The 25,359-nt window shown below is 46.5% G+C and overlaps 1 protein-coding gene across 1 annotated transcript in view; it reads left to right on the top strand.

The window, feature by feature from the left end:
• The window catches only part of Usp31 (ubiquitin specific peptidase 31), a 61,186-nt gene extending 36,585 nt beyond the window's left edge, over window positions 1-24,601 (top strand). Inside the window, exons 6-16 of the mRNA XM_048332392.1 lie at window positions 152-296; window positions 1,953-2,133; window positions 5,274-5,385; window positions 5,884-5,978; window positions 7,016-7,093; window positions 7,616-7,745; window positions 12,093-12,212; window positions 14,391-14,616; window positions 18,481-18,639; window positions 19,752-19,904; window positions 21,604-24,601. Of these exons, the coding sequence (XP_048188349.1) occupies window positions 152-296; window positions 1,953-2,133; window positions 5,274-5,385; window positions 5,884-5,978; window positions 7,016-7,093; window positions 7,616-7,745; window positions 12,093-12,212; window positions 14,391-14,616; window positions 18,481-18,639; window positions 19,752-19,904; window positions 21,604-23,174 (2,970 nt within the window). The 3' untranslated portion in view covers window positions 23,175-24,601. The remainder of the gene's footprint in view (window positions 1-151; window positions 297-1,952; window positions 2,134-5,273; window positions 5,386-5,883; window positions 5,979-7,015; window positions 7,094-7,615; window positions 7,746-12,092; window positions 12,213-14,390; window positions 14,617-18,480; window positions 18,640-19,751; window positions 19,905-21,603) is intronic.
• The last annotated feature ends 758 nt before the right edge of the window (window positions 24,602-25,359 follow it).

The raw sequence follows: 25,359 nt of genomic DNA, 5'->3' as shown, positions 1-25,359 counted from the left end.
TAAGATTCTCTCATTAAAGGCAAGTATAATAATTTCAGAGGTCTCTGAGAGCACTACCAAGTCCTGAGAAGTTTCATGGGACAATTGGGAGAACATTGCATGTCAAATCTCCAGTTTTATGCAACTGTTGACATTTTCCTCATTTTTCTAGATTGTGTTAACAGAAATGTACTATGATGGGTTCCATCGTTCCTTTTGTGATACAGACGACCTGGAGACTGTCCATGAAAGTGACTGCATTTTTGCCTTTGAGACTCCAGAAATATTTAGGCCTGAAGGAATTCTCAGTCAAAGAGGTAAAGGAGCACTTGTTCCCATAATGCACCCGAGTGTGCAGAGTTGACCACTGTTTATCCCTCCAGGTATTATATGATGGTGTAGTTCTTTCTCAAGATTGTAGTAAAAGTGTATACTGCTGTCTCTTCAGTTTTCATTTCCTTATGTCTGTCAGTTTTCTTGTGTCCAGTCAAATCCCTATTTCTCTCTTGTAGCCATTGGTGATCTTTCTGGACCCCAAACCTGACTCCCCCGTATTAAGCATCTGACTCTTCAATTGTTCATTGTATAGTTTTTCACATGGTTTAAGATTGCATAAAGGCTCTATCTGCTTCTCCTTATCTGTTCATGTTTTCTTGTAGTCCTGTTTGTGTTTGCATGCATGCATGTGTGTGTGTGCTTGTGCGTGTGCTGGTTCTGGGGCTTGAACTCTCAGGGCCTGGATGCTGTGCCCTGAGCTTTTTATTCCAGGCTATCATTTTGCCATTTGAACCACAGCTCCACTTCTGGCTTTTTGGTAGTTAATTGGAAAAAAGAGTCTCAGGGACTTTTCTGTCTGAGCTGGCTTCAAATCACAATATTCAGATCTCAGCCTCCTAGTAGGTATGATTATGGGATGAGCCACCAGTATTGTGCTAATATATCTTAATAGCACATCTTAGTTTGCTGAATATTTAGGTTACCTATTCATTCACAGAACTCTCCTATGAATACTTTCGTGGAAGTCATTTTTATTTTATTCTTTTTTGGAGTTGTTGTGACATTGATAGAAAGGGGCTTCTTTTCCTTTGTCCTATTGGAATATTATTTCATTAGCTATCTCCTTCCAGAAGATTAAAAAAGTAACTAGATATTTAGTCAGGCCTTAACTAGCTGCCTGCCCTGTGCTTGGTGCTGATTGGCTGAATAACATGATTAACTTTTAGGAGACTCTGAAGGCCAGTGTTCTGCCCATCAAAACATGGGTCTATGTTTATTCCGATGTGGGTTGGTCCAGTTGGCTTCTTATGTTCTCACAATGGTTCTGTCTAGTAAGGGCAATTTTAACTTTTGTTTGCTCTTGGAACACTTAGATCATTCTAGATGTTCTTTTTTTTTTTTTTTTTTTTTTTTTTTTTTGCCAGTCCTGGGCCTTGGACTCAGGGCCTGAGCACTGTCCCTGGCTTCTTATCGCTCAAGGCTAGCACTCTGCCATCTAAGCCACAGCGCCCCTTCTGGCCGTTTTCCATATATGTGGTGCTGGGGAATTGAACTGAGAGCTTCATGTGTAGGAGGCAAGCGCTCTTGCCACTAGGCCATATTCCCAGCCCATTCTAGATGTTCTTGTTTATTGTTTTCTTTTAAAAATCTTTTTCAGGGGTTTTTACTGGGTCTTACTTTACTTTTATTGGCAGATCAACTCAGTAATTTGCCCTTCTAAAAGTTGCCTAACAGTTGCTGAAGTGGAGAGTTTTGATTTTCAGTTGTACGATAGGTGAGACTAATTTAAAGGAAATAATGGATCCTAAAGGCTTTCTTAATAGCTAGACGTGTGATCTCGCAGTGGAGTATTTGTTCCTTTTTTTTAAAAATTACAGTTTATGTAATGACTATTTTTTCCATTGGGTCAGTTTCTTTGTAGTGAATGAATGAAAGGGATCTCGAGGAGATAACGAGTTGTTTTTAATCTCTTCCAGGCATCCACTTAAACAATAATCTGAATCATTTGAAATTTGGCCTGGATCATCACAGATTGCCTTCCCCGCTACAAACAGCAGCCAAGCAGGGGAGGACGGACTTGCCCAGCTCCCGAGCAGGAAGTGACAAGATTGTCCTGCTGGTGTGCAACCGTGTGTGCACGGGACAGCAAGGGAAGAGGTGAGAACCAGCTCGTCTCCCAGCTGCTCCACAACTCGGGTGAAAATACCCACTTTTAGTGGCTGAATTACTTATTATTAAAAGCAGGGTCTCATATAGCCCAGGCTGACCTTGTACTTATCATCTTCTTGCCTTTGCCTACTGCCCAGCAGAAGTTAACTTTTGATTCTGATACTTGAAGAAACCTATGAATGAGTCCACCAAATCAAGTGGGCTGGGAATCTGAGTCAGAAAAGGCAGTGAAAGCTTTTTTACTGTTGGAAGGTTCATCCCCTGTCTGATTTAGTTAAAGCACCCCTCAGGCCATAACTGACTCTTAGACTCGTGGGAGCTATTTTCTTAATAGCTTAATAAACAATCATTGGGCCTAGAGCTATTGCTGGAATGGTAAAGTGCCAGTCTACAACCATAAGTCCCCGAGTTTAAATCCCACTATTTCCCGCCCCTCCCACCCTTCCCACCCCCACTCCAACCCTTCCCAATTCTTAACTTGTCTACTTGGATGTCTACATTTCTCGGTGGCATGCCTTAGGCTGCACTTGCTTTCTCCTCCTATGAAATTGGCCCTCTAGGATTTCCTGTCTTAGCCCTTGATATCAGTCTTCAGTTATTTTTGTAAGTCAAAAATCTCTCTAGTTTCCCAGCTGCCTTCCCTGAGAATTTATGGATATTTCAGACTATCTTCTTTTCTTTTGCCCGTCCTGGGGCTTGAACTCAGCCTGGGCACTGTCCCTGAGCTCCTTTTGCTCAAGGCTAATGCTCTACTGCTTGAGCCACAGCACCACTTCTGGCTTTTTCTGTGATTAATTGGAGAATAGAACCTCCTGGCCTTTCTGGCCTGACTGGCTTTGAACCACAATCCTCAGATCTCAGCCTCCTGAGTAGCTAGGGTTACAGGTGTGAGCCACCAGCGTCTAGCTCAGACTATCTTGTAAAGTAACTATCACAGTAATGTCACCTATGTTTCAGGGAGAAAGGATTCCATTTTCTGATATTTGTCAGGAAGGATAGCCAGTATAAAAGTGAGCTTTTTAAAGTAGTGTGGTAAGTCCCTTGGGTGGTCAGTAATATAATTGTAAATTTGTTGATGTGATTATTTATGATATTAATGAACAAAATTGTTGCCAGGCACTATTCTGAGTGCAAAGGATAGAGCAGCAAGGAAGATAGACAGGACTCCTTGCCCTAGATGGCTTCCCTCCTAGTCAGAACAGGCTGAACTTAGACAAGTGAGCACACCACTTCAGATGGCAGACACCACTGGCATTGACAACATTAACACAGGCCAGACAGCTAGGGTGTCTGAGGAGAGGCTGTGGGTCTACACTGGAGGAGGCCTGCATTGGACGAGGCTGGGCACCACAGCCAAGGCAGCCCTGCAAGGAGGAGTGAGTCACATGAACATCTGGGGAACATAGCCTAGACAAAGGAGCTTGGGACGGTTAAGGTACACAGCAGGCAGCTGCTTGTCCCGCATGAAGTGGAGGAGACCTGTCGGGATCTGATGGATCCCTATTCCCTTGTGTAGAGATCTGATGGATCCCTTTCTCCCCAATTTCCCGGGGAGAATGCCCGAACCCCAAAAACTATGAGAGAGCACTCGGCCTTATTTCCCGCCCGCGGGAAATGAAGGTGTACCCTCGTGGAATTGTGCTAAGTTGAGGAAAGGTTACTGGAGCCTCCCTCCCCCCTGGTCCCCTCACATGTCAGGATCAGCGGGAAAAGACTCCAGGAAAAGGCTGCGATGGTGAAATGCATCTCAAAGGCTTTAATTTGGGAGGGGGACTTATATAGAGGTGATGGCGGGAAAGAAAGGGGGCTGGCCAAAGGGCCAGTCATAAGCTAAAGACCATGTCCATCAGGTGATGTCATAAAACTCCCTTTGTGGGCGGGACAACCCCATCATGGTGGCACGCACATGTTCGTCCTGGGGGGGGGGGGGGGCTTCTTTTCCGGTTGAAGCCGGAAGGTGGGAGGGGCTCCCTCGCACACTGTCCCAGGGCTGGGGGAAGGGCAGCGTCTCGTTCTTGGCGTCCTTCCCCCACCAAGGCCAAAACAGTCCCCAACAGAGACCTGTGGAATCACTTTGTTTTACAGTCTCTTTAGGGTTAATGTCTTATGAAAATATGGTTAGGTACTTGGCACTCACTTCATATCACCCAGGTTTCAGAAGGCAGGATTCCTCTGAGCCAACAGCTAGGCACTCTTAGGAGCCAGTTTCTTGGTATTCTCATACCTCTGTTTCAGCCTGGGCCCAAGTAGGCTCCTCTGTTAGATCATGCATGCTTTCATTTATTCATTATTTCATTATTCTAGAGAAGGCTAACTGGGCTGCTAGATGGTAAATAGGGTAAATAGATGACAGTTTTATTTTCATGTAGTAGGTGAGTGGTGAGGCAGACTCATCCAGCCTGGGGTCATTGGCACTGTAATTCACAGGAAGACTGATGGTACTTCCTGGAGAAGGGATCATCACTGCAATACAGAGCCTAGAGGAAGGCAGGTGGGAGTGGCCAGCCTGGGGCGGGGGGGGGGGGGGGTGGGGAGACATTGTGGATCAGCTTGCAGGTTTCTGGCTAGCTCTTGAGAGGTCTTGGTGCTGGGCTCCATCCCAAACTGATTTCAGCAGAACCTTTGAGGCTGGACTTGAGCATCAGTTTTCTATGCTCCTGTGGTAATGAGCAACAGAAGCTGAGAACTTCACAACTACCTCTGAGGCTCTGGGACATGGGAACTCCAGAGAAGACTTATGTCCTAGAGTAGGAACTTTCAGTGTCACTTGTTTGCCGGTGCCTCCCTTGTCACATTGTCAGGGTGTGTCTACTGGCCTGTGGGACCTCCAGCCACATCTAACCTTTACCTGGTATCTGGACATGCCACCTTCCTCTTGCTAGCTCTGCTGACCCTGCACTTGCTGTCTAGCACCTGCTCCCAAGCCCTGGGGGTAGGAGCTACATGGTTTTAAGTAGAAATCTAGGTGTTCTGGTCTTCTTACCTTCTCCTTATGAGCATTACCATAATTACTGTTCAGGGACTGTCCTAAAACTAGTCTTATTGTGATTCCATTTAATGCTACATGACAGCCTTGAAGGGGTTGCAGTTCTTAGAAGGTGATGACGGTGTATATGTGTGTGTGGTAGGTTTGGATTGCCTTTCGTCCTGCACTTGGAGAAGACAGTGGCATGGGACCTTCTGCAGAAGGAAATCCTGGAGAAGATGAAGTATTTCTTGAGGCCCTCAGTTTGCATTCAGGTTTGCAGTGTACTGATATTTCAGCAGAGCATGCATGCACCCCAGTGAAGAAGAATTCATTACGAGAAATGTATTTAGTTCAAAATTTAAAATATCCCTCCTTTTATGAAAGGGGCTGACCACTATAGGGTTTCCTCAAGAGCCATGTATTCCTTTAATAGCATTTCGTACATGATCAATTTGGAGGTAACCTCTATGTTTTAGAAGTTTATTTATATTACTATGTAAGTTTATTTATATTATTACTGGGTTAAGGTATCCACAGAAGACTATATCATGTGAGTATTCAGTAAAAGCAATGTATTTTTAGTTAAGCATAACATTTGATATGTAATTGAATTTGAGTGATCATATGTGATTAGTATAGAGTGACTCAGCCACCTAGTAGAACATTGAGGAGGAACATTTTGCAGCATGAACCACCGCTGTGCTTGTGATCTGTTTGGAAATGCCCTTGGTGAGGAATACAGCCTAATTCTCATTGGATGCCTATTACAGGTGTGCCCATTCAGTTTGCGTGTGGTCAGTGTTGTGGGCATCACATACTTGCTGCCCCAGGAGGAGCAGCCCTTGTGCCACCCGACAGTTGAGAGGTAAGCACTGAGACAGAGCACAACCACTTGTGGTCTTTCCACATACTCGTGTAATCAAGAGTGATGTTTGCTGTCTTTCCTTTGTAATAGTATTCATTTCTTCAAGTTAATTTGTACATTAACTGCTTCAGTTTTGGTTCATACTGAGTGGGAAGTATTCAGTTATTTTTCTTGAGATCAGAAAAGCCACAGAGTACTCATGTTAGGAAAACCATGTACATAATAGGTCTACGGATATATTTGCCACAGAGTACTCATGTTAGGAAAACCATGTATGTAATAGGTCTACAGATATATTCACTGTCATAGTCACCAGGATGGAAAGTTTCCAAAGTAGCATTTTATCAGGCCTCCTTCCTCCTTGAAACCCTTACCTGGTGTCTAGTGGCCTCAGAGGCAGAGCACAAGTTCCACAGCAGAGGCAGTTGTTCTCTGTGACTCCATGTTTCTCTCTGGCTGGCCTTGCTTTCCTCTCCCCACTGCCCTAAGCCTACCTCACATCAGAACTCATGGTTGTTTGCATGTGTGACAGCTTTAACCATGTGCCTGTGCTGAACCTTCCTCTGGCAGGAACCCCTCTTCCCCACACTCTGCTGCATCTGTGCCTCCTGTACACTTCTGTGAAGCTCACACTAGTCTGATGGAAGGTGATAGAGGGTTTGCATGCAGCACATGTACACATATGTGGACGGGAAAGTATGAAAACACACTGTTCTTCTTACAGTAGTTTTTCACTTCAGGACTGACATAATTTTGTTTCAAAGCTCCCTATTTGGGTTTAGATATGGAAAGGTTATGGAGAATATCAGAGTGATTGGACACCCTGAGTTTTCTTTGGTCTCTTCATTCCACGTTATGGATTTTTTTGCTGACTTGTTAACTAGTTACAAAATCTGAAGTTATGATGGTCTCACTATGAACTTCTGATGAGGAACAGAGGATCTTCCATAATCACCTGATTCTATAATCCACCTGATTCACATTTCAGTAGAATCTTTAGAAAATAATATGTGGCTTCCCTTCCCCCGTTTCTGTAGGGCATTAAAGTCTTGCGGACCAGGCGGCACAGCTCATGTGAAGTTAGTAGTAGAATGGGACAAGGAGACAAAAGATTTGTGAGTATTTATATGTATATGAATACTTAGTATTCAGATCCATTGTTCTATGATCATTTTAGCTATGCACCTTTGAGCTGTCAAATTTGCTGAAACACAGGTCTCTTTTTCTTTAACAAGTCTGCCTTATTTTTAGCTAATTATCTAAATCTGTTAATTCTTTAAGAGGTTTATTATTTCTTTTCCTACACATTCTTCCTACTCCTAGAGCCTTACAACACTTATTTTCTGCTGAGAGAGAAGCCATGCAGTGATTAACTATTGCGTAGGCAAAGTTACTTCAGTTTTGTTACAGGCCCATCAACATTAGTAAGGTATGTTAAACATAGGCCCTAAGAGACAAAGGACAGGAACATACAATTTAATCCAGAACATGATGGCATGTGGGAGTTGGATGGCTACTTGGCTGTCTTCCACTTTGACCTTGTTGGTTATAAGGTCATAGCCACTTTGTAGAGCTGCAATTGTATTTTTTGTCTGTTTTGCAAGATGCTCTCTGTTAACTGCTCCCCCCATCTGCAGCTTGTTTGTAAACACAGAAGATGAGTACATCCCTGACGCCGAGAGTGTCCGTCTGCAGAGGGAGCGCCACCAGCAGCCCCAGACCTGTACTTTATCTCAGTGTTTCCAGCTCTACACCAAAGAGGAGCGGGTGAGAGGCGAGAGTGTGGGCAAACACGAACACAGAGGGAGGCCGGCTGCTGACCACAGCCAAACAGATTCTGCCCTAGGCAGTGCCCAGGAGTTGGGAGTTTGTGGAGTCTTTGTACATGCTGTAGATACCTAGTGTCCTTTTAAAACTTCAACCAGAAGCCCTTCAAACTTCTGATGAATTGTACTCTAGAAGCTAATCTTGTGAATTCTGGATTTTTCTTTTTATTAGTTACTCATCAGTGGTATTTTTGTTGTTGTTAATTTGCTTCAGGTTAGAAATTTTATTTTCTTTCTTAATGAAAGCAATGCTTCTGAACCTAGTAACTTTGTACTAGGAACACAGGCGTCAGGTACATTCCCCCCTCCACTCCTCCACCCCTATGACTTGAACTTGAGGACTTGTGTTCTGACAAAAGCACACATCTTGTGTGCTCACAGCTGGTGTTATACCACTTGAGCCATGCATCCAGTTTGGCTTTTTGCTGTTTATTTTGGAGATGGAATTTTGTGGGGTTTTCTACCTAGTCTGATTCCAAACTTCAGTCCTCCAGATCTCAGGCCCCTGAGTAGATGGGATTCCAGGCATGAGCCTCTGACACCTGGTCAAGGCCTATTTTACAAAAAATTAAGATTAAATGCAAAATTCAATTTCTTAGTTACCTAAAGTGCTCAGTGGGCCCAAGTGTATACTGGATCTTTCCAGTCCTGAGAAGTGTGAAGTCTTGTTGGCTAGCAGAGTCTTGAAAGGACCACTTGGCACAGACCTGGGCAAGTGGTAGGGGTGTGGTAATTGAGTGAAAGGAGGGACAGCCAGGTAAAGGTAGATGGGCCCTGTGGGTTGAGCGTAGGCCCATGATTCTGAGGACCTTGAGAAGCCTGGACCAGAACACTGGGGTTCATCTAATCTTGAGTTGTTCAGGATCACAAATTTCACTTTTTTTTTTTTTTTTTTTTGCTTCACTTCTGCACATGTGGAACCATGTAATTTCAGGAGCAGAATGGACTTTAAAGTTCCTTTTTGCTTTAAAAAATGTTTTATTGTTATTATGAAGGTGATGGGGTTATGGTTACATAAGTCAGATAAAGAATACTTTTCTTTTTGGACAATGTCATCCTTTCCTTGCTCTCAGTTTTTCTCTCCTGTCCCCACCCACATGTTGCAAAGTTTATTTTCAACATAGTGTTCAGTGAGTACTATTGCTGCATTTGTTCACTCTTTGTCCCTCCATTTCTATACCTTTTCTTACACTCCCAAAGACATATAATTGAACAAACAGCACAAAAAGGAAAGAAAACAAAAACAGCAAATAAAAATACTTGTTTATATTTCCTGGAGTTATCTAGATAAATATTGTTTTGTCTGGTCAGATGCACAAAGGTGATATGCCTTTGTGTTCCTCTTCTAAGAGTATTCTTGTTTGGTTTCACAGTGTGAGAATGCCTAGGGACCTATATAATGATATGTCCCAGTGTTTTAGATCTAGCTTCTGCATACAAGAAAAAACATGTGCCGTTTGTCTCTCTGAAGCTCCTTTTTTCTAATGATTGGGTTCTTCTACCTAATTTCAAGTAGTTGAATACTTTCTGTTATGGGAAGTTTGCCTATGTAAGCCTTGGTACCTCATTTTCTTCTCAATAGCTCTGTTGGTAACTGGAGTTAATGTGAGACAAGTCTCCTGGTTGCTATAGCTTGCAGAGGTATCTTCTGTCTCTTGAGCTTGTTAAAACTCAAAAGTTGCAATACTGAAATGGGTTTCCATATTCTCACCGAGTTTCTCCCCAAAGCTTTTTCCAGCTAGTTGATTTAACAATATTCTCTCTCTCTCTCTCTCTCTCTCTCTCTCTCTCTCTCTCTCTCTCTCTCTCTCTCTCTCTCTCTCACACACACACACACACACACACACACACACACACACACACACAAAATCCTCTTCAGTTCTGTGCTAAAATAGTTGTTTTGAAACTGGCTGATTGCAGACTGTGGCACATATCCTGTCCCTTTTAGCTTTTATAAAAAAAGTTGACCTGGGAGAATGCCATCAAGCTGAAGAAATGAGTAGATCTACTGGACAACATTGGCATCTCCAGAATGTCTCTTGTAGCCTAGAGTGATGAGTTCATGTTAGAAAGATAGGTGTCAATGGTGGCTCATGCATTTAGATGTTTAATGAGTACCTACTATGTGCCAGGTAGTGCCTAGTGCACTGGGATACACAGGGATCAAGACAGACACCATGCCTTCTGTGTGCTAGAGATAGGGGTCAAGACAGACAAATGTACTTACTGTGTGCTGGGTAGTACATGATGCACTGGGGTACACAGGAATCAAGACAGAGAAACTACTGTGTGCCAGGTAGTCCCCAGTACACTGGAATACATAGGAGTCAAGACAAGACAGTGTTTCTAACCATGAATGGCTCACAGATCATGGAAGGTTAACCAAGAGGAGGGAAAGGTCCTGGGGTAGGATGAAGCCTGGCAAAGCTGAAAAACAGAAATGAGATCAGTGTGGCTGGAGCACAGGAGGTCAGGAAGAGAGTTCCAATAGGAACTATCTCGGTATATATTGTAGGTTCTCGAATAGTGCTTGGCACCCTGGTAAGTGTGCAGTAATAGTGTGCTGGTGTGTGTGAGCAATTCTTGGGAAGTTCACCAGCATTGGGCCAAAAATAACAGACGAAATTCGAGGATGTGTGTGTGTGTGTGTGTAGCTTTAGCAATCAGCTGTGTGGTCCGGCTTTGGGTATAGCTATCTGTGAGCTCAGTGTTTTGGTCAGCAGGGCCACAGAGGCATGAGCCACTGTCGTGCTGCCTGATGGAAGCTTTATATATGCACCCAGTGCTCTGGTGCTCTGGCAACTGTGCTGTTGTTTTCATGGCTTTCCGTGGTCACATTAGATGGCGAACTGGGACAGAGCCAGAGAGAGCATAGGAACCAGACTGCTCCTGGGAGTCATGACCTGGCCAAGTGTATGGTGGCTTAGGAAGCTTGTAAAGGATCTGGTGTCCTTCAGGCTCTTGGGTTGCTCAAAGATTGGCCTTCACATGAAAAGCAACGGTGTAAGATTGGGAAGACCTCCATAGAAGACCGCTGATCTGGGCCCTTTATTGCCAGGTAGAGGCGGCCAGACCAAGGGAAGGCTTGGAGTGTGGCCTGCTTTTCAGCCTGGGAGTTTTTGGTAACTGTACAGATCAGTACAGAAAGCAAAGTAGAGACATTCACAACACTCCTACTGTGTCTTTAAAATACATTGGAGTTTAAACAAACAGAAACCTGCTTTTACTAGGATCACTAGGATGGTTGGGAAGCATTAATACGTCACAGAGAGACATGGGCTTGCCATGTGATATTTTGAGCCCCTTCTAGTTTGACTTTGTGCTCCCCTCTCCCCCGCTCCCCACCGACCCCTAGGTCTCTCCTTGTCTCCATGTCAGGAAAACACTCCTTGCCCCTTTAGTGAAATGACTGGAAACTTTCTCTTCCTCTGATTTGCCTAAGTTTATTGGTGGTCTTACCCCATCCTCTGACTCTCATTTTGGTTTTACTCACCCTCTGCATTGCCTGTGGTTATGACCTGCTGGACATGACCAGCTGTGCCCAGCATTCCTGTTGGTGTGTGCCTAAGGGGAATACTTGAGATTTCCCTTATCTCACTGTGCATCCATCAGTCAGGCTCTGGTGGCCTTTGATGTCTGTTGTTTTCTTAATTGGTCCAAGATTCTGTCCTTGGCCCCTTTCTCTTCTTTTCCTATGGGAACATCTTTAATCACATCTCACATCTGAGGTAGCTTCTGAACATGGAGGAGTGTACAACTCACAGGTTGATACCTCGAAGTAGTGTACCATCGTTGTGAAGCGATGATGAGTGGATTTGACAGCAGGAGGGAGAGGACGTCTTCAGGTAACAGATGTGAAGTGGAAATGGTGTAGGGAGAGCTGGTAGGGAGAGAATTACTTTGGTTGGATGTGCAGTGAGACAGAGCTGGAAGGATCGAGGGTTTGGGGATAACCCCATGTTTTCACCTTTGGGGACAGCAGCTGAGTTTGCTGCAGGAGGACATACAGGTATCCAAAAGAAGGGTCCATATTGGTAGGAAGATGAAGAGTTGGGTGTGGGGATGTGCTGGGCTTTGGGGTGCTTCTGTGACATTTAACGTTCACCCTGGTAGTTGTTCATCTTTGTGAGATGTCTGGGTGCCTACGCTGGTTAGGGCCCATCGTGGCTGTGTTATTGCATTGCCTCTCTTTGTGCAGCTCAGAGAGGCTGAGTGGAGGACATGGTTGCTGTGATGGTCTCTTGCCTGTTAAGTGGAACCTAACCCCAGCTGCACTGCTTCCTTCCAGCTTGCCCCGGATGATGCCTGGCGCTGTCCGCACTGTAAGCAGCTGCAGCAGGGGAGCATCACGCTGAGCCTGTGGACGCTGCCTGACGTCCTCATCATCCACCTCAAGAGGTTTCGCCAGGTAAGAACACATGCTGTCCTGGTTCCCACCGTCCAGCTTTCCTCGGCTTCCTTTGCATCGCTGTTGGATCCAGCTAGATATGTGCAGACACAGGTGCCTCTGCTTGGGGTCATGTGTTCTTACCCTTTACATCCTCAACATTGTAGTTCATACCACAGATGTTTATTTTGTGCTTGAGGGTTTGCAATAGACTTGTCAATGTTGTGCTTACATTTGGGTGTATTTTACTTTGGGATTAAGGGGGAAAAAAAGACAGGTGACAGTTCTTTCTGAGGAAGGCAGAATCTATTTCTATCTAATGTGGTAAGGAATTCTTCCTAATCTGAGTGGAGACGAGTTAGAACTATAGAGCTGCTTTGTCTGACTGTGTGAGTCAGTCTTTCAGAAAGGCAGAGGTTCTGTTTCCTGAGGTCAGGAGTTTCCCGGGCAGCCTGAATGAGAGAGGTGTGTGGGAGGTGGGCAGTCACAAAGTCGTTGTGGCCTGGCTGTATAAAGTTTGTGTGTGAAAGATGAGCAAGTGTTCCTAGGGAAGATGGGAAGTGGGTGTACGCACTTTGGTGGAGGGGGCAGCCTGGAGATACAGGGCCTTGCCTGGGCTACTAACAAGCCAGCAGGGCTGCATTCCAGATGGTATGCTGGAGAGGGGGGTGGTGGAGGACAGTGGACTAGGCAGACTCGGGCAGCATAGGATTCTGTGAAGCAGCACTACCAGATCGGTATTTTGAAAAGGTGTTTCTGATGATTACATGGAGAACAGCAGAGGGAGAAGCCGGAGGTGCCTTCACACATCTGGAGAGGGCTGCTGATGGCTTGGGCCAGACCTCTGCCATGGAGATGGATGGATGGGACTGACTTGGGAGGGGGCAGCAGAGGTGGCCCACAGAGCAAAACGTGAGCATTTTTCTCTGCTGGGCTTTGCAGGTGTACAGTTGGCTGAGGGTTCAGATGGTGGCCAACTGGGTCTCCTTCCCCTTACACCTGCTGTTTATTTTGGTGATCTGTCATCTCCTTCCAGAACCCCAGACTCAAGAAGCTGCAGTGCAGCTGTGACTTCTCTCCACTGCTATTCTGGGGGCAGGCCCTTCTGCAGCCTGACTGAGCGTTTCTGTTGACTCCTGTGTGTCTCCTTTCCCTCTGTTTCTTCTCCTTCTTACTTTGCATCTTCTGCTTGATTCCTTAGCCTCTGTGACTGAGTCCTCCCCTAACATGTTTTATGTGTTGCTCCACTCTTCAGCCATGAATCGGCTGAAAGTCTCATTGCACCCCTTGGCTCCAGAGCGAGCCTGTTGAGGGTCAATCGTGCCTTCCTCCCTTGAATACTCTGGAGTGGCACATCTCTGAGTTATTGTTGTAAACTTCCCATGAACACATGAAGTCATACCTATTCAACTAATGCTTGGCTTTCAAGGGGCTCTCCTCTGGCTGGCTCATGGAAACTACAGATTACCCAGGTTGCTAGCTCAGTGACTATATCAGCTAAGTTAGTGTAAACTATTGTTTTTATACTGGTTCTGGGGTTTGAACTCAGAGTCTTGTGTTTGTGTGGCTTGGTTTGCTGAGCTGGCACTTGAACACTTGAGCCACATATCCATGGAGCCTGGCTCTTGGCTGGTTATTTTGGTGGTAGAGTCTTGTGGACTTTTCTGCCCAGCTGGCTTCAAACCAGGATCTTCTGGAGCTCAGCCCACTGAATGGCTAGAGTTCTAGATATGAGCCACCACCGTTGTCCAGCCTGTCTGTGTGAACTTCTAATGAACTTGTGGTGAAGGGAAGAGCTGCCTTCTGTGCTGGGCACTGGTATTTGCCCTTGATGGAGCTGTCACTCTGTCGTTTACACACCTCGGTGACAGAGTATCAGCATGAACCACCTGGAATTAGTATTTTTTCTTTGTAAGCTAAAAATCCCAAAAAGCTTTAATGATAGGGAAATGGAATCTCAGATGGGCTCATTTATCCCCTATTTGTAGATCCTTTCTGGTTCCTAAAGTTTTGTGCTGAAACCTGTTCCTTTAGCCAGTTAAAACTGTTCATTTCTTTCCCTGTTCCATTTGTCTTGGGAAACATCAGATAAGTGTCTCAAACTTCTCTAGCTGATAGCGTCCACATTCCACACATAAACTCATCTGTCATCTGCTTACATTAAAATGTCATCGGAACTTGTTTTTCTTCTTGCAACAGGAAGGAGACAGGCGTATGAAACTTCAGAACATGGTCAAGTTCCCCTTGACTGGCCTGGACATGACACCTCATGTGGTTAAGAGAAGCCAGAGCAGCTGGAGCTTGCCATCCCATTGGTCCCCGTGGAGACGGCCCTATGGACTCGGGAGGGACCCTGAGGACTCCATCTATGACCTGTATGCTGTGTGCAACCACCATGGCACCATGCAAGGGGGGCACTACACAGGTCTGCACCTCGAGAGGCTGCGGGTCTGTGCGCCGCTCTTTTCAGGCAGGCTGCTTGGTGGGGGGGACATGTGGCTTTGAAGCTCCCTTCTCTCCAGTGCCTGTGCTGGCAAGTCTTCCTGCTTCTCCCTGTGTGAGAACGTGTGATTCTCTCTGCGTTTCCCAGTGGGCTCCTCACTTGAGGCTTTGCTCTAGTTGGTTGAGATTTTTGGCATCTCCTTAATTCAGATGATTGTGAACCACTTCTATAGTGTTGATTTTGTTTTGTTTTTAGACAGATTTGCTTTTTTCACTTGTAAAAGCGACTCTAGTCTCTTAAGAAGTTTATAGACACTAGGGAGTGAAGGAAGAGAGAACGAGGACATGCCATGGTGGGCTCGTTATTCAGCAATAACCATAGCTAACATCCTAAACCTTTGAGATAGGGCACATTGAAGTTTATAATTTGGTGACATTAAGTCTATTTGTTTTGTTTTTGTTGCCAGTCCTGGGGCCATGGACTCAGGGCCTGAGCACTGTCCCTGGCTTCTTTTTGCTCAAGGCTAGCACTCTACCTCTTGAGCCACAGCACCAATTCTGGCTTTTTTGTACATATGTGGTGCTGGGGAATCGAACCCAGGGCCTCATGCATATGAGGCGAACACTTTACCACTAGGCCATATTCCCAGCCCGTGACATTAAGTCTATTCACACTGTTGTTCACTCACCACCATGATTCATCTCCAAAACTTCCCCGGGCAGTAACTGTGCCATTTTCTATCTCTGGATTTGACTCCTCTGGTACCTCTGATCATTGGAATCCCACCATGTTTATTCTTTGGTGGCTGGTTTATTCTGTTTAGTATAATATGATAAGGGCTATATGTATTATAGCCCTTCTGAAGTCTAGACAGCGTCTCATTGTATGTTTGTAACCGTTTGATAAATGTCCAGTGTTTTCCCCTAACTCTTTGCTGTCATTTTCTACTACTGTGATGATTCTAGTATGTTCTGTTCAAGTGAACTTTTATTAGGCACCTTGTAGTCAGCTCACAGTGGACTCTGCCACACCAGAGACAAATAGATCTAGCCTGTAGATTGCAGGAGTGTAATCAAATAGCAGGAAGACATAGATACAAATAAAATGTAGGAAGGGCAGCACTGTGTAGTAGGTAGTGGTGGGGCTGGGGAGTCAACAGGGCGTGCTGAGGGCCAGGAGAACCACTGAGATAAGTAATCTGCTGCCTACACCTGGCCACCACAGGGACTGACAGAGGTAGAGGCTCCACTCATTGAAATGGTAAGACTTGAGTTGCCTGGTGATGTTGGAGTCCCTCTGATGTTCGGATGATGAAATGACCTGACATTGCTTTTCTTAGACATGTCCCCATTGTTAGGTGGTGCCTGACTGTATATTGCTGAACACCCATATTGTTTCTGGTTGAACTCTTATTGAAATACTGATGAGCTTCTTTGTACATTCCACCTTTCATTGAGATGAAATGGAATTAGAAAAGAAACTGTTCGGTTTGCGCATGGACTCTTGGGAGGCCTGGCGGGTTGCAGGGTTTCTTGCTTGGACGTCTCTTTTATGTAAGTGTGGATGTGTTAGGTTGGTTTATCTGTGCAGGTGGTGAGGACTTGGATTTCTTCATCATTTATGTTCAGTGTACTTCACGTACGTACTTCTCAGGGACTTTATTTTCTTCTTCAGTGTAGTAAGCACTTACACTATCCTAACAAGACCTAGTGTTCTCATAAAGGTGGGGGTGGACATGAAGGAGGGCTGGGCTCTGCTGCTTGGCAAACATCCTTAGCATTTTGCCACGAGCCTCCCTGCTCCTTAGCAATGTAAAGGAGTCTGCCAGCCTTCCCATCTTTGCTGGTGCCCTTTTTCAACTTGATCTTTTTTTCCTCTTGTGTTTGGGGGTCAAGAGGGTGGCTGGATGCAATCTTGTATTCTTGAAATCCTTTTAGTAGCAGTTCTTTTAAATATTTAGATGTTATTGGCAGCCATTGTTGGGGAGAGGAATCGTCTCAACCTTTGAGTGTCTCATAATGGAGTGGTTTAGACTGCCTCTGTTTGCTGGGGAAGCATTTAGAGGAGAGAGAGGCTCTTCCTTCATGTGTTCTCACTTCTTAGAAAATGCAAGTTGAGTTGAGTGCATGAATATACTTTATACCTTGTATACCCAGTTGGAGTTAAGATAGAAGTTACAGTGTAGTATTTGTCACCTTGTTTTTTACTCTATTTGTGTTTTCTGAGAGCCATTGCTTGTGATGTGTGTTCTTGGATAGTAAGTCTTGGACTCTTAGACTGCTTGTGTGGTAGTGCCTTTGCCCACATTGCTCATTAGTATTCATCTAGCCTCAGCTTCAGCAAACAAGTTATCAAAGTGTGGACTGGCTTGTTCATGTGCTTTCTAGCAAGAAGTGGTCAGGGAAGCTTGGACAGTGCTGGAATCCTGCTATTCTATATAGAAAAGACTTTGGAGAAGGCCTGGCAAGCCTGGAGTTCAGTATAATTCAGCGAAAGGGGCTTGGGTGAGAATCCAGGCCTGTCACCCAGTTCTGTGGCAGGTAACCTTCCTGTGCCCAGGAACCACACTGGTGATCCGGAAGGGAGCACACCTGCTGAACTGGGAACTCTACCTAGGAGATCTGCAAATCGTTTGGGTATTAGTTCCTCTTTCCCATGCTTAAGCCATGGTGCTATTTGTGTGGCATTATATAAAGTGGTTGGTTTTAGTTTACAGGCCATTTAAAAAGCATCAAGCACTATTGGATTAAAGACGCAGTTAAGTTTTCATTTGGGATATCTGGGCATGTTCTCTGTTGCACTAGTTTGTGGTATGGTTTGTGCATGGCGAACACACGGGGTTGGGCAGGATTCTAGCTGCTGTTCTAACCTTCTGTGATGAAGATTTTGTCTCTGTTTAAAGCTCCTACTTCTTCAGGGGCTTGTACTTTGGTATAAATAGACTAAAACACCACAGAACCCAGTGGTGGTGAACATTTCCCAGTGCCTCTGTTTTGGTGCTTCTGTTGTAAACAGAACCATAGTTGGAGTGGCTCTGGTCTAGAAAACACGTGAAAAGGCAGTGCTGGGGAAGAAGAGCAAGTTGAGCTGTCTTGCTCACTAGTGGCCTTATTCTGGGCCTGTTTTGCACATGGTAACTGAAGGGACACAGACAGATTACAGTTATTCCATCTTCTCTTGGGTGTGTCCCCTACAGCTCCTCTTCCATCAGCACTGCAGAGCAGCAGTCACTGCACTGCTGGCTCCTTCAGGCATCTGCTTGGCCTGACCCCATTGACCAATCAGGTGCTGTCTCTAGCTGCATTGCTTCTGTCCTTAGCCGTGAGCGACTTCTTACCCCACTTTTTTTTTTCTTAGTATCTCTGCTTGTTGGGGAACCTGCCTAGCATAGCCCCCTTATCTGAGTCTTTTCTCTGACTTTCTATCTCTCTGTCCCCCTCCCAGATCATTCTGTGATACTAGCCTGTGTTTGTGGACTTAGCTGGCCTCTACCTCCTACATGCTGGGGCAGCCCAGTAGTGACAGTCAAGATGCCTCCAGTCACTGCTAAGTGTCCCCTGTAGGGCAACAGTGTCCCTGGTTGAGACCTAGTGGAAGTATATTATGTTTTCTCAGATGAGCTAGAACTCTTAAGGTTCTTATAAAAAAATAGTTTGGAATTTCTTGTCACTTTTTAAATTTGAGTGTGATGTGGAATTTGGATTTTTTCCCTTAATAGCTCTTCATTCTTATGTGCAGCTTTAAAAAGTTCTTGAAGTGATGATTGAAGTGAAAAGGATGGCAAGAGGGCAGAATGCAGTGGCTGGCGCAGCCTTGTGGGTGCTGACGGTGGGCTCTTTTTGGCAGCGTACTGTAAGAACTCCGTGGACGGCCTCTGGTATTGCTTCGATGACAGCGAAGTGCAGCAGCTTTCAGAAGACGAGGTGTGTACTCAGACAGCCTACATCCTCTTCTACCAGAGGCGGACTGCCATCCCCTCATGGTCGGCCAACAGCTCAGTGGCAGGTAAGACTGCTTCTGGTCTCTGGTAGTTTCTTCTAGAGTGGGAGGTGGTAATCCATGATACAGAGGAGAGTATATCTAGAAGTTTCTAGAGGGGGGAAGTGGTAATCCACGGTACAGAGGGGAGAATAGCTAGACGTCTTCATGATGACCACTTGGATCAGATACAGTCTCACATTCCCATTAATCTGGGAACCCCAGTTTCAGTCAAGGAAGTGGGGATGCCTTAGGAGAGCCACTGCAGGCCAGCAGAATACATGCAGTGGTGTGCAGAGGCTGGCTCACCCTGTGCACTGTATACAAAGCCGGATAGCAGCCCCACCATGCTGCTCTGAGCCCTTAGGGTGGTGTCTTGGAGCATGTTCCATCTGAGCCACATGCTTATGTTTAATCTGGCTGTGATGGCACCCACCTTTTGGGGATTGTTAAAATGAGGTAATGATGTGGGAAAGCGCTTTGTAAAGTTTCAGGGGCCATTAGAAAATACTCTTTCCCCCTTCTCTCAGGGAAGAGGGCTGTAGTAGTATTAAGTGGTTTGATTTATGGGATGGGACCCAGTCTGTTGTTTTAGGAGTGGAGGAACATGTGCCTGCACACAACTTGTCACACCTGATCTGAACAAGGGATGCACTACCACAGAGTGTGAACTTGAAGGGAACATAGCAGAGTGTCAAGCATGGTAGTATGTCACCAGGCTAGGGTGGGGAATGGTGCCCATGTCCTTCTCCCAGCCTGCGAGGGGAAAGGGAATGTCAACAGAGCCATTCCCCACTCTGCACAGCTACCTGCTGACTGCAGGCAGAGGGAAGTTTATACAATTCAGCCTTCCCTCAGAGCCTTTCAGGGTCTGAGCAGGGCACAGGTAGGACACATGTTGGATATCTGCCTGAGGTGGCCATGTTGCTTCATTAGTCAGTTGCTCTACCATAAGCCTCATGTGCAGGAGTTGCCAGGCCATTTGCTCTTCATCCTTACTCAGTAATTGGCTCTGGAGTTTTGGCTCACCCCTCAACGAGGATACCAGCTGCTCAGCTTGGCTGGCAGCACCTGCATGAGGGGTGGGCAGTGCGCTGGACACTGGCCAGGACCACTTCAGCCCACCCCTTTTCCCACAGGCTCCACAAGTTCTTCCCTGTGCGAGCACTGGGTGAGCCGACTTCCAGGGAGCAAGCCAGCCAGCGTGACCTCGGCAGCCTCCTCCAGACGCACTTCCCTGGCCTCACTCTCTGAGTCTGTGGAGATGACCGGGGAGAGGAGCGAAGATGACGGTGGGTGAGGGGGTCTGTGTGACTCAGTGGAACATGGCGTTCCCCAGGAGATGGAGAGAGGTTGGGACTGCGCAGCTGTGGGCTGGGGCCATAAGAACTAAGGTTTAACATGGGATCCAGGGCTTTCTCTTTCTACTCAGTATTTCCACTTACACATTCTAATGTGCAGGTTGGAGCTTGGACTGGAGAAAGCATATTCAGTCCTCAGAGTGGTTGTATGGGCTCGGGCTGGGCCTTGCCCAGGGCCACTTGGTGTGGAGTTCCTAGTCTCAGCCTGGCAAGGAGGCCTCTAGCTCTCTTTAGCTTCAGACTGTTTATCCTAAACATAGTCATAGTAGAAAATCTGGGAAATTGAGAAAATGGAATTTGATTGATTGATTGTAACTTTTCATTTGTTATAACTTGAGTAGGAGCAGGCTAGACCTTGTTCTTACCGGGAGCACCTGTGGTGTTCCCTTTAGTGGTGGTGGGGAATTGGTTATCCTAGGTCCCAAGAGCAGGAGGAAGAGAAGCGAGCTCAGATTCTGGAAGGAGCACAGTGAGTCATTGTCCAGTGATGCTCACTCTGCGGCCAGTGTTTCGATCGCTTTGATTTGCTCCTGGTGGTAATGGCTGAAGTGGACTGACGAGTGCTGGTGGTCGGAGGAAGGAGACAGACTGGCCTGCTATCTATTCTATCTCATTGCTGCTTTATTTGTAAGATGAGAGCACTAGAAATTGCTAAGCTACTTGGAGGTCCTGACATCTCATGAGGCCAACCTAGTGAGCCCTGTAAAAATAGAGTTCACTGTTGTTTAAACAAGTCCAGGATTTTTTGCCCTGACCCATTTTTAACTAGTGTAGCTGGTGAAGTCAGTGTCCTCTTATGTGTCCCCATCTAATGGTGCTGGGTGGTAACCAGACCAGGGATTATTTTAGGATTTTAGGCAGTTTCTTTCAATGCCACAGTCATAGTAGCAAATTTGTTAGATAGAATTCAACTTACAGGATTTTCTTGAGAAATTTTAAGTGAATGCAAGTACTTGTAATTGTTGTAGTCAGCTTTTTTTCTTTGAGGCTTTGGGCCACTCAGGAAAGTGTTTACTAATTATATCCAAGTCTCTGGTTCTTTCCACTGATGCACTTCAGTAATAACCTACTTATCTGCAGTGATGGGTTTGGGTGTTAGCTCTGCCTTTCCTTATTTGTGTGATCTTGGCCAGGACTTTATTCTGTGCGGCCCAGATGAGTGGCTGGATTAGCAACTCATGTTTAGTGAGCATCTTGCAGCTCCAGGTTGCCTGCGTGCCACATATTAGTCAGATTTTATTGAATTCTCACATGAGCCATGCCATCAGCCAGCCAGCTGCAAGCCATAGGCCACATTATGGCCTGCTGCTTTTACCATGAGAAAATTTTAGAACACAGAGGTGCTTGCTTCTGTGCCATGGTGGTAGAATCGAGTGGCTCCCTGATGACCAGGGCCTCTCCAGAAGTGGGCCAGATGGCACAGAGAGTGGCTTGCTGGTTCCCGAGTTAAAATGGTCTGTTGTGTCGATGAGGGAACTGAGGTCCAAGAGATGGAAGCCAGACAGGCTGGCTCCAAAGGTCACCCTCCTTCATTCCATGTGGCTTGCCTGCATTCTCTCCTCAGTGTCTTAAGACCTTGCCGGAATGCTATTGTGCTATAGTGTAACAGAATTCTCTGTGCTGTGTTCAGGAGGCTTTTCGACTCGACCATTTGTGAGGAGCGTCCAGCGTCAGAGCTTGTCATCCAGATCTTCTGTCACCAGTCCCCTGGCTGTCAATGAAAACTGCATAAGACCCTCATGGTCCCTGTCTGCCAAGCTACAGATGCGCTCCAGTTCTCCCTCCCGGTTCTCAGGGGACTCTCCGATTCACAGCTCTGCCTCTACCCTCGAGAGGATCGGGGAGGCGGGGGACGACAAGGTCTCCATCTCTTGCTTTGGTAGCTTACGGAACCTATCTAGCAGCTACCAGGAGCCAAGTGACAGTCATGGTCGCCGTGAGCACAAGGCTGTGGGCCGGGCCCCGCTGGCTGTCATGGAAGGTGTGTTCAAAGATGAGTCAGATACTCGCAAATTGAGCTCCAGTGTTTTAGATGCACAAAACAAAAACTTAGCACAAGGGGATTGCCTGCCCCCCATCTGTCCCCCATCTGATCCATTTGACAACAACAACCAGATTGCCTATGTAGACCAGAGCGATTCCGTAGATAGCTCTCCTGTCAAAGAGGTGAAGCCCCCAGGCCCCCCAAGCTCCTTTGCAAAGAAGCCCGAGAGCACAGCCAGAAGGCCCTCCAGTGCCCGAGTTGCCTCTGAGCCAGAGAAGGGTGTGCGTAAGGGGCGGCCGGCACTGGCAAGCCAGGACTCGTCTCTCTCAAGTACATCCCCCTCCTCGCCCGTCCCTGTGAAGTCTTCTCTGAAGCCCTCCCGTTCTCGCAGCAAAGCAGACTCTGCTGCCAGGGCTAGTGGAAGGCACTCGGCTCCCGCCCAGGCCAGAAAGGACTCGTCCTCCAAGGCCCAGGACTCTGCATCTTCTCCTTCTGCACAGAAGCAGAAGCCCGCCTCTGCCCTCGTTCACTCTGCAGCTTCCACAGCTGCCAAAAAAACTCCGGGCCCTGCCCCCAGGGGCGCTTTCCCTCCTGGAAAGAGCAGGACTTCAGACCGGAGCTTAAGCAGAGAGGGCTCCCGCCAGAGCCTGGGCTCTGACAGAGCCACTGTCATCTCCACTTCCAAGCCCACCTCCCCGCGGGTGAGCCAGGCCAGAGCAGGTGAGAGCAGAGGTGATGGCAAGCACGTGCGAAGCTCCTCCATGGCCAGCCTGCGTTCCCCCAGTGCCAGCGTGCGCTCCGGCCTGAAGAGAGACAGCAAGTCAGAGGACAAGGGGCTGTCCTTCTTCAAGTCAGCCCTGAGACAGAAGGAAACGCGGCGGTCCACTGATCTGGGCAAGACCACCTTGCTCTCTAAAAAGGCTGCTGGGGGTTCTGTCAAGTCGGTGGGTAAGAACGCCCTGGATGACAAGTCCGAGAAAGACCACCAGCCTTCAGGTTCCCAGCAGCCAAATGCCAATGCGGTTGGGAAGGAGCTCATCTCCAAGGACCCTGCTGCTGCTAAGCATTCCCTGCTGTCCTCTCGCAAATCCAAGTCTTCCCAGCTGGATTCTGGAGTCCCCTCGTCTCCCAGTGGCAGGCCGGCCTCAGAGAAAGCCTCCAAAAAGTTACCTTCCAGCATGCAAAGCTCTGCACGGCCTTCTCAGAAACCTCAGTGATGGTTCTGTCTGTAAAGATGCTTATTTATTTAGAACCCTCTCTCCCACTAAAGCCCTTTCTGCTTTTGTTTTGTATTTTTGGGGTGTGTGTGTGTGTGTGTGTATGTATGTATGTGTATGTGTATGTGTATGTGTGGGTATATAGAATTCCATCACAGATTGCTGAAAGTGTCGCCTTATTCTGTCATTGAACCAAATAACAGCCATAGGCAAAGCATTTGCTAGCAAGCTAACTGGAGTCATCGTAGACTACCCTGACAGTCCCTTCAGTAACTATGCTACATCTTTCTAGAGAACTCAGATGACTTGTAGGACACTTAGATTTGTTTTGAAACATGCAAGCCAGTTGAGCCACAGTGAGTGTATAAGAGAGGGAGTTCCCTGACATGGCTTTCACTTGAGCAGGACCTATCCTTGCGAGTTCTCAATGGCACCCGGATCTCTGAACCTGTGATGCCAACAGGGAAAACAAGCTGAGGGGAGCCGTTGCTCTCTGCGCTGTGAGCCCATCTTCTGTCTCTGAAGGTTGAGCTTTTCACAGTAATGTTCTCAGGTATATGACCCCAGAATGCTAGGATGATGTGCATCGGTGTACAGCATTCAGGAGGAAAGTGGTGTGGGTGACTGCCACTTTTGCTGCCACACACAGACCTTTTAGAGTGAGGCGGAAGCCTTTTTCTGCCTTCAGAGCTGCAGAGATGACCTATCTCCACTCCTGGGATATCAGATTGCTTAGCCAGAGAGCCAGGCACGAGTTTTCTAAGTATGGTAGCTCAGGCCACTGGGAGTTTGAACCTGTACCAGAGAGCAGTTAGACCTTCTGAAAGATCCCTAGCAAAGCCCAGATTCTACGCTGGTGGTGTGGATTGCTACCATTTCTTCCTGTGGCTGTGTTTTGTTGTTAGAGAGGAATGCTCTGTGCTGTCCCCCTGTGCACGCTCGTGTGTCCTGTCCAGCTGCAAAAGGAGGCGGCGGCTCCTGCTGTGGGTAGCAGAGTTTTACAGATGCACTTCAGGTCCGGCCTGGAAGTCCTGCCTGTGACTGCCTCTAGTAGATCTCATTTATGTCTTTGTGTTAAAGTTGAACTTTGGAGTGGAATTTGGAGTGTGTTGGTACAAATTGCAAAAGAGAAACCATAGAAATCTCACAGATAAACAGAATGTTTACTTTTTCCAGCTTTGTAATCAATCTCCTGGCAATACCTTACAGCTCAGTTTCTAACTTCTTCCCCCCTTTTCTAGTTTTTAAAAAAATATCAAGAGTTGTGGTCCTGATTTTCCTTGAATAGCATTTGTTACTTTGCCATAAACTAGAGCATGCTGTTATTTGCTGTTATGTGCTTCTCTGTGTGTGTGTGTGTGTGTGTGTGTGTATGTGTGTGTGTATGCGCATGTGTATGTACACACGTGCTGCTACTGGGGCTTGAACTCAGGGCCTAGGTGTTGTCCTTAAGCTTTTTTTGCTCAAGGCTGGCACTCTACTATGTGAGCCACACATCCACTTCCTGCATTTTGGGGGGTACTTAATTGGAGACAAGAGTCTCATGGATTTTCATGCCCTAGACTGGCTTTGAACTGTGATCCTCAAGATCTCAACCTCCTGAATAGCTAGGAGTGAGCCACCAGCACCTGGCATATGTTTATATGTTTATGTGCTTTCCAGTACTTACTTTTCTTGGTTGGCCTGTTGGAGTTCTCTGTGGGCTTTTGATGCCCGTGCGGATCCACACGTAATCCCCCTTTTCAGTCTTGCTGTGTATAAAGTGACTTTAACGCATACACATGCATAGCTGGCAGTTCTGCACTGTTCCCCCTTCCCCTTTTTTTTTTCCATGAATACCTCTTGGGAAATATCTCTACTACATTACTTAAATTTGCTGTAATTTGATCATTAGCTGGCGATTCTTAGTTGAAGTTGCTAAAATGTTTTGTCCTTGCAACATTGAAAGCTTACATTTGCAGCCTTGGGCATGGTACCAGAGGGTTGCATGTAGTCCATTGCACACGTGCTCATTGCCCACTACCACAGGTGTTCTTGTTTTACTGTGCAGATTGCATGGCTTCTCAAAGCAGCCCCTCTCTCTGCCTCTCTGCGACTCAGAGGCCTGGCTAACCTCCTTTCCATTGTTTTGACAGTTGCAGGACAGCCAGATTGTGTGTACCCCACTCTCGCATTCCCATCTCGC

This window comes from Perognathus longimembris, chromosome 23, assembly GCF_023159225.1.
Source record: "Perognathus longimembris pacificus isolate PPM17 chromosome 23, ASM2315922v1, whole genome shotgun sequence".
Taxonomy (NCBI): Eukaryota; Metazoa; Chordata; class Mammalia; order Rodentia; family Heteromyidae; genus Perognathus; species Perognathus longimembris.
The sequence above is the reverse complement of the archived record's forward strand: the minus strand, read 5'-3'. Positions and strand labels throughout refer to the sequence as shown.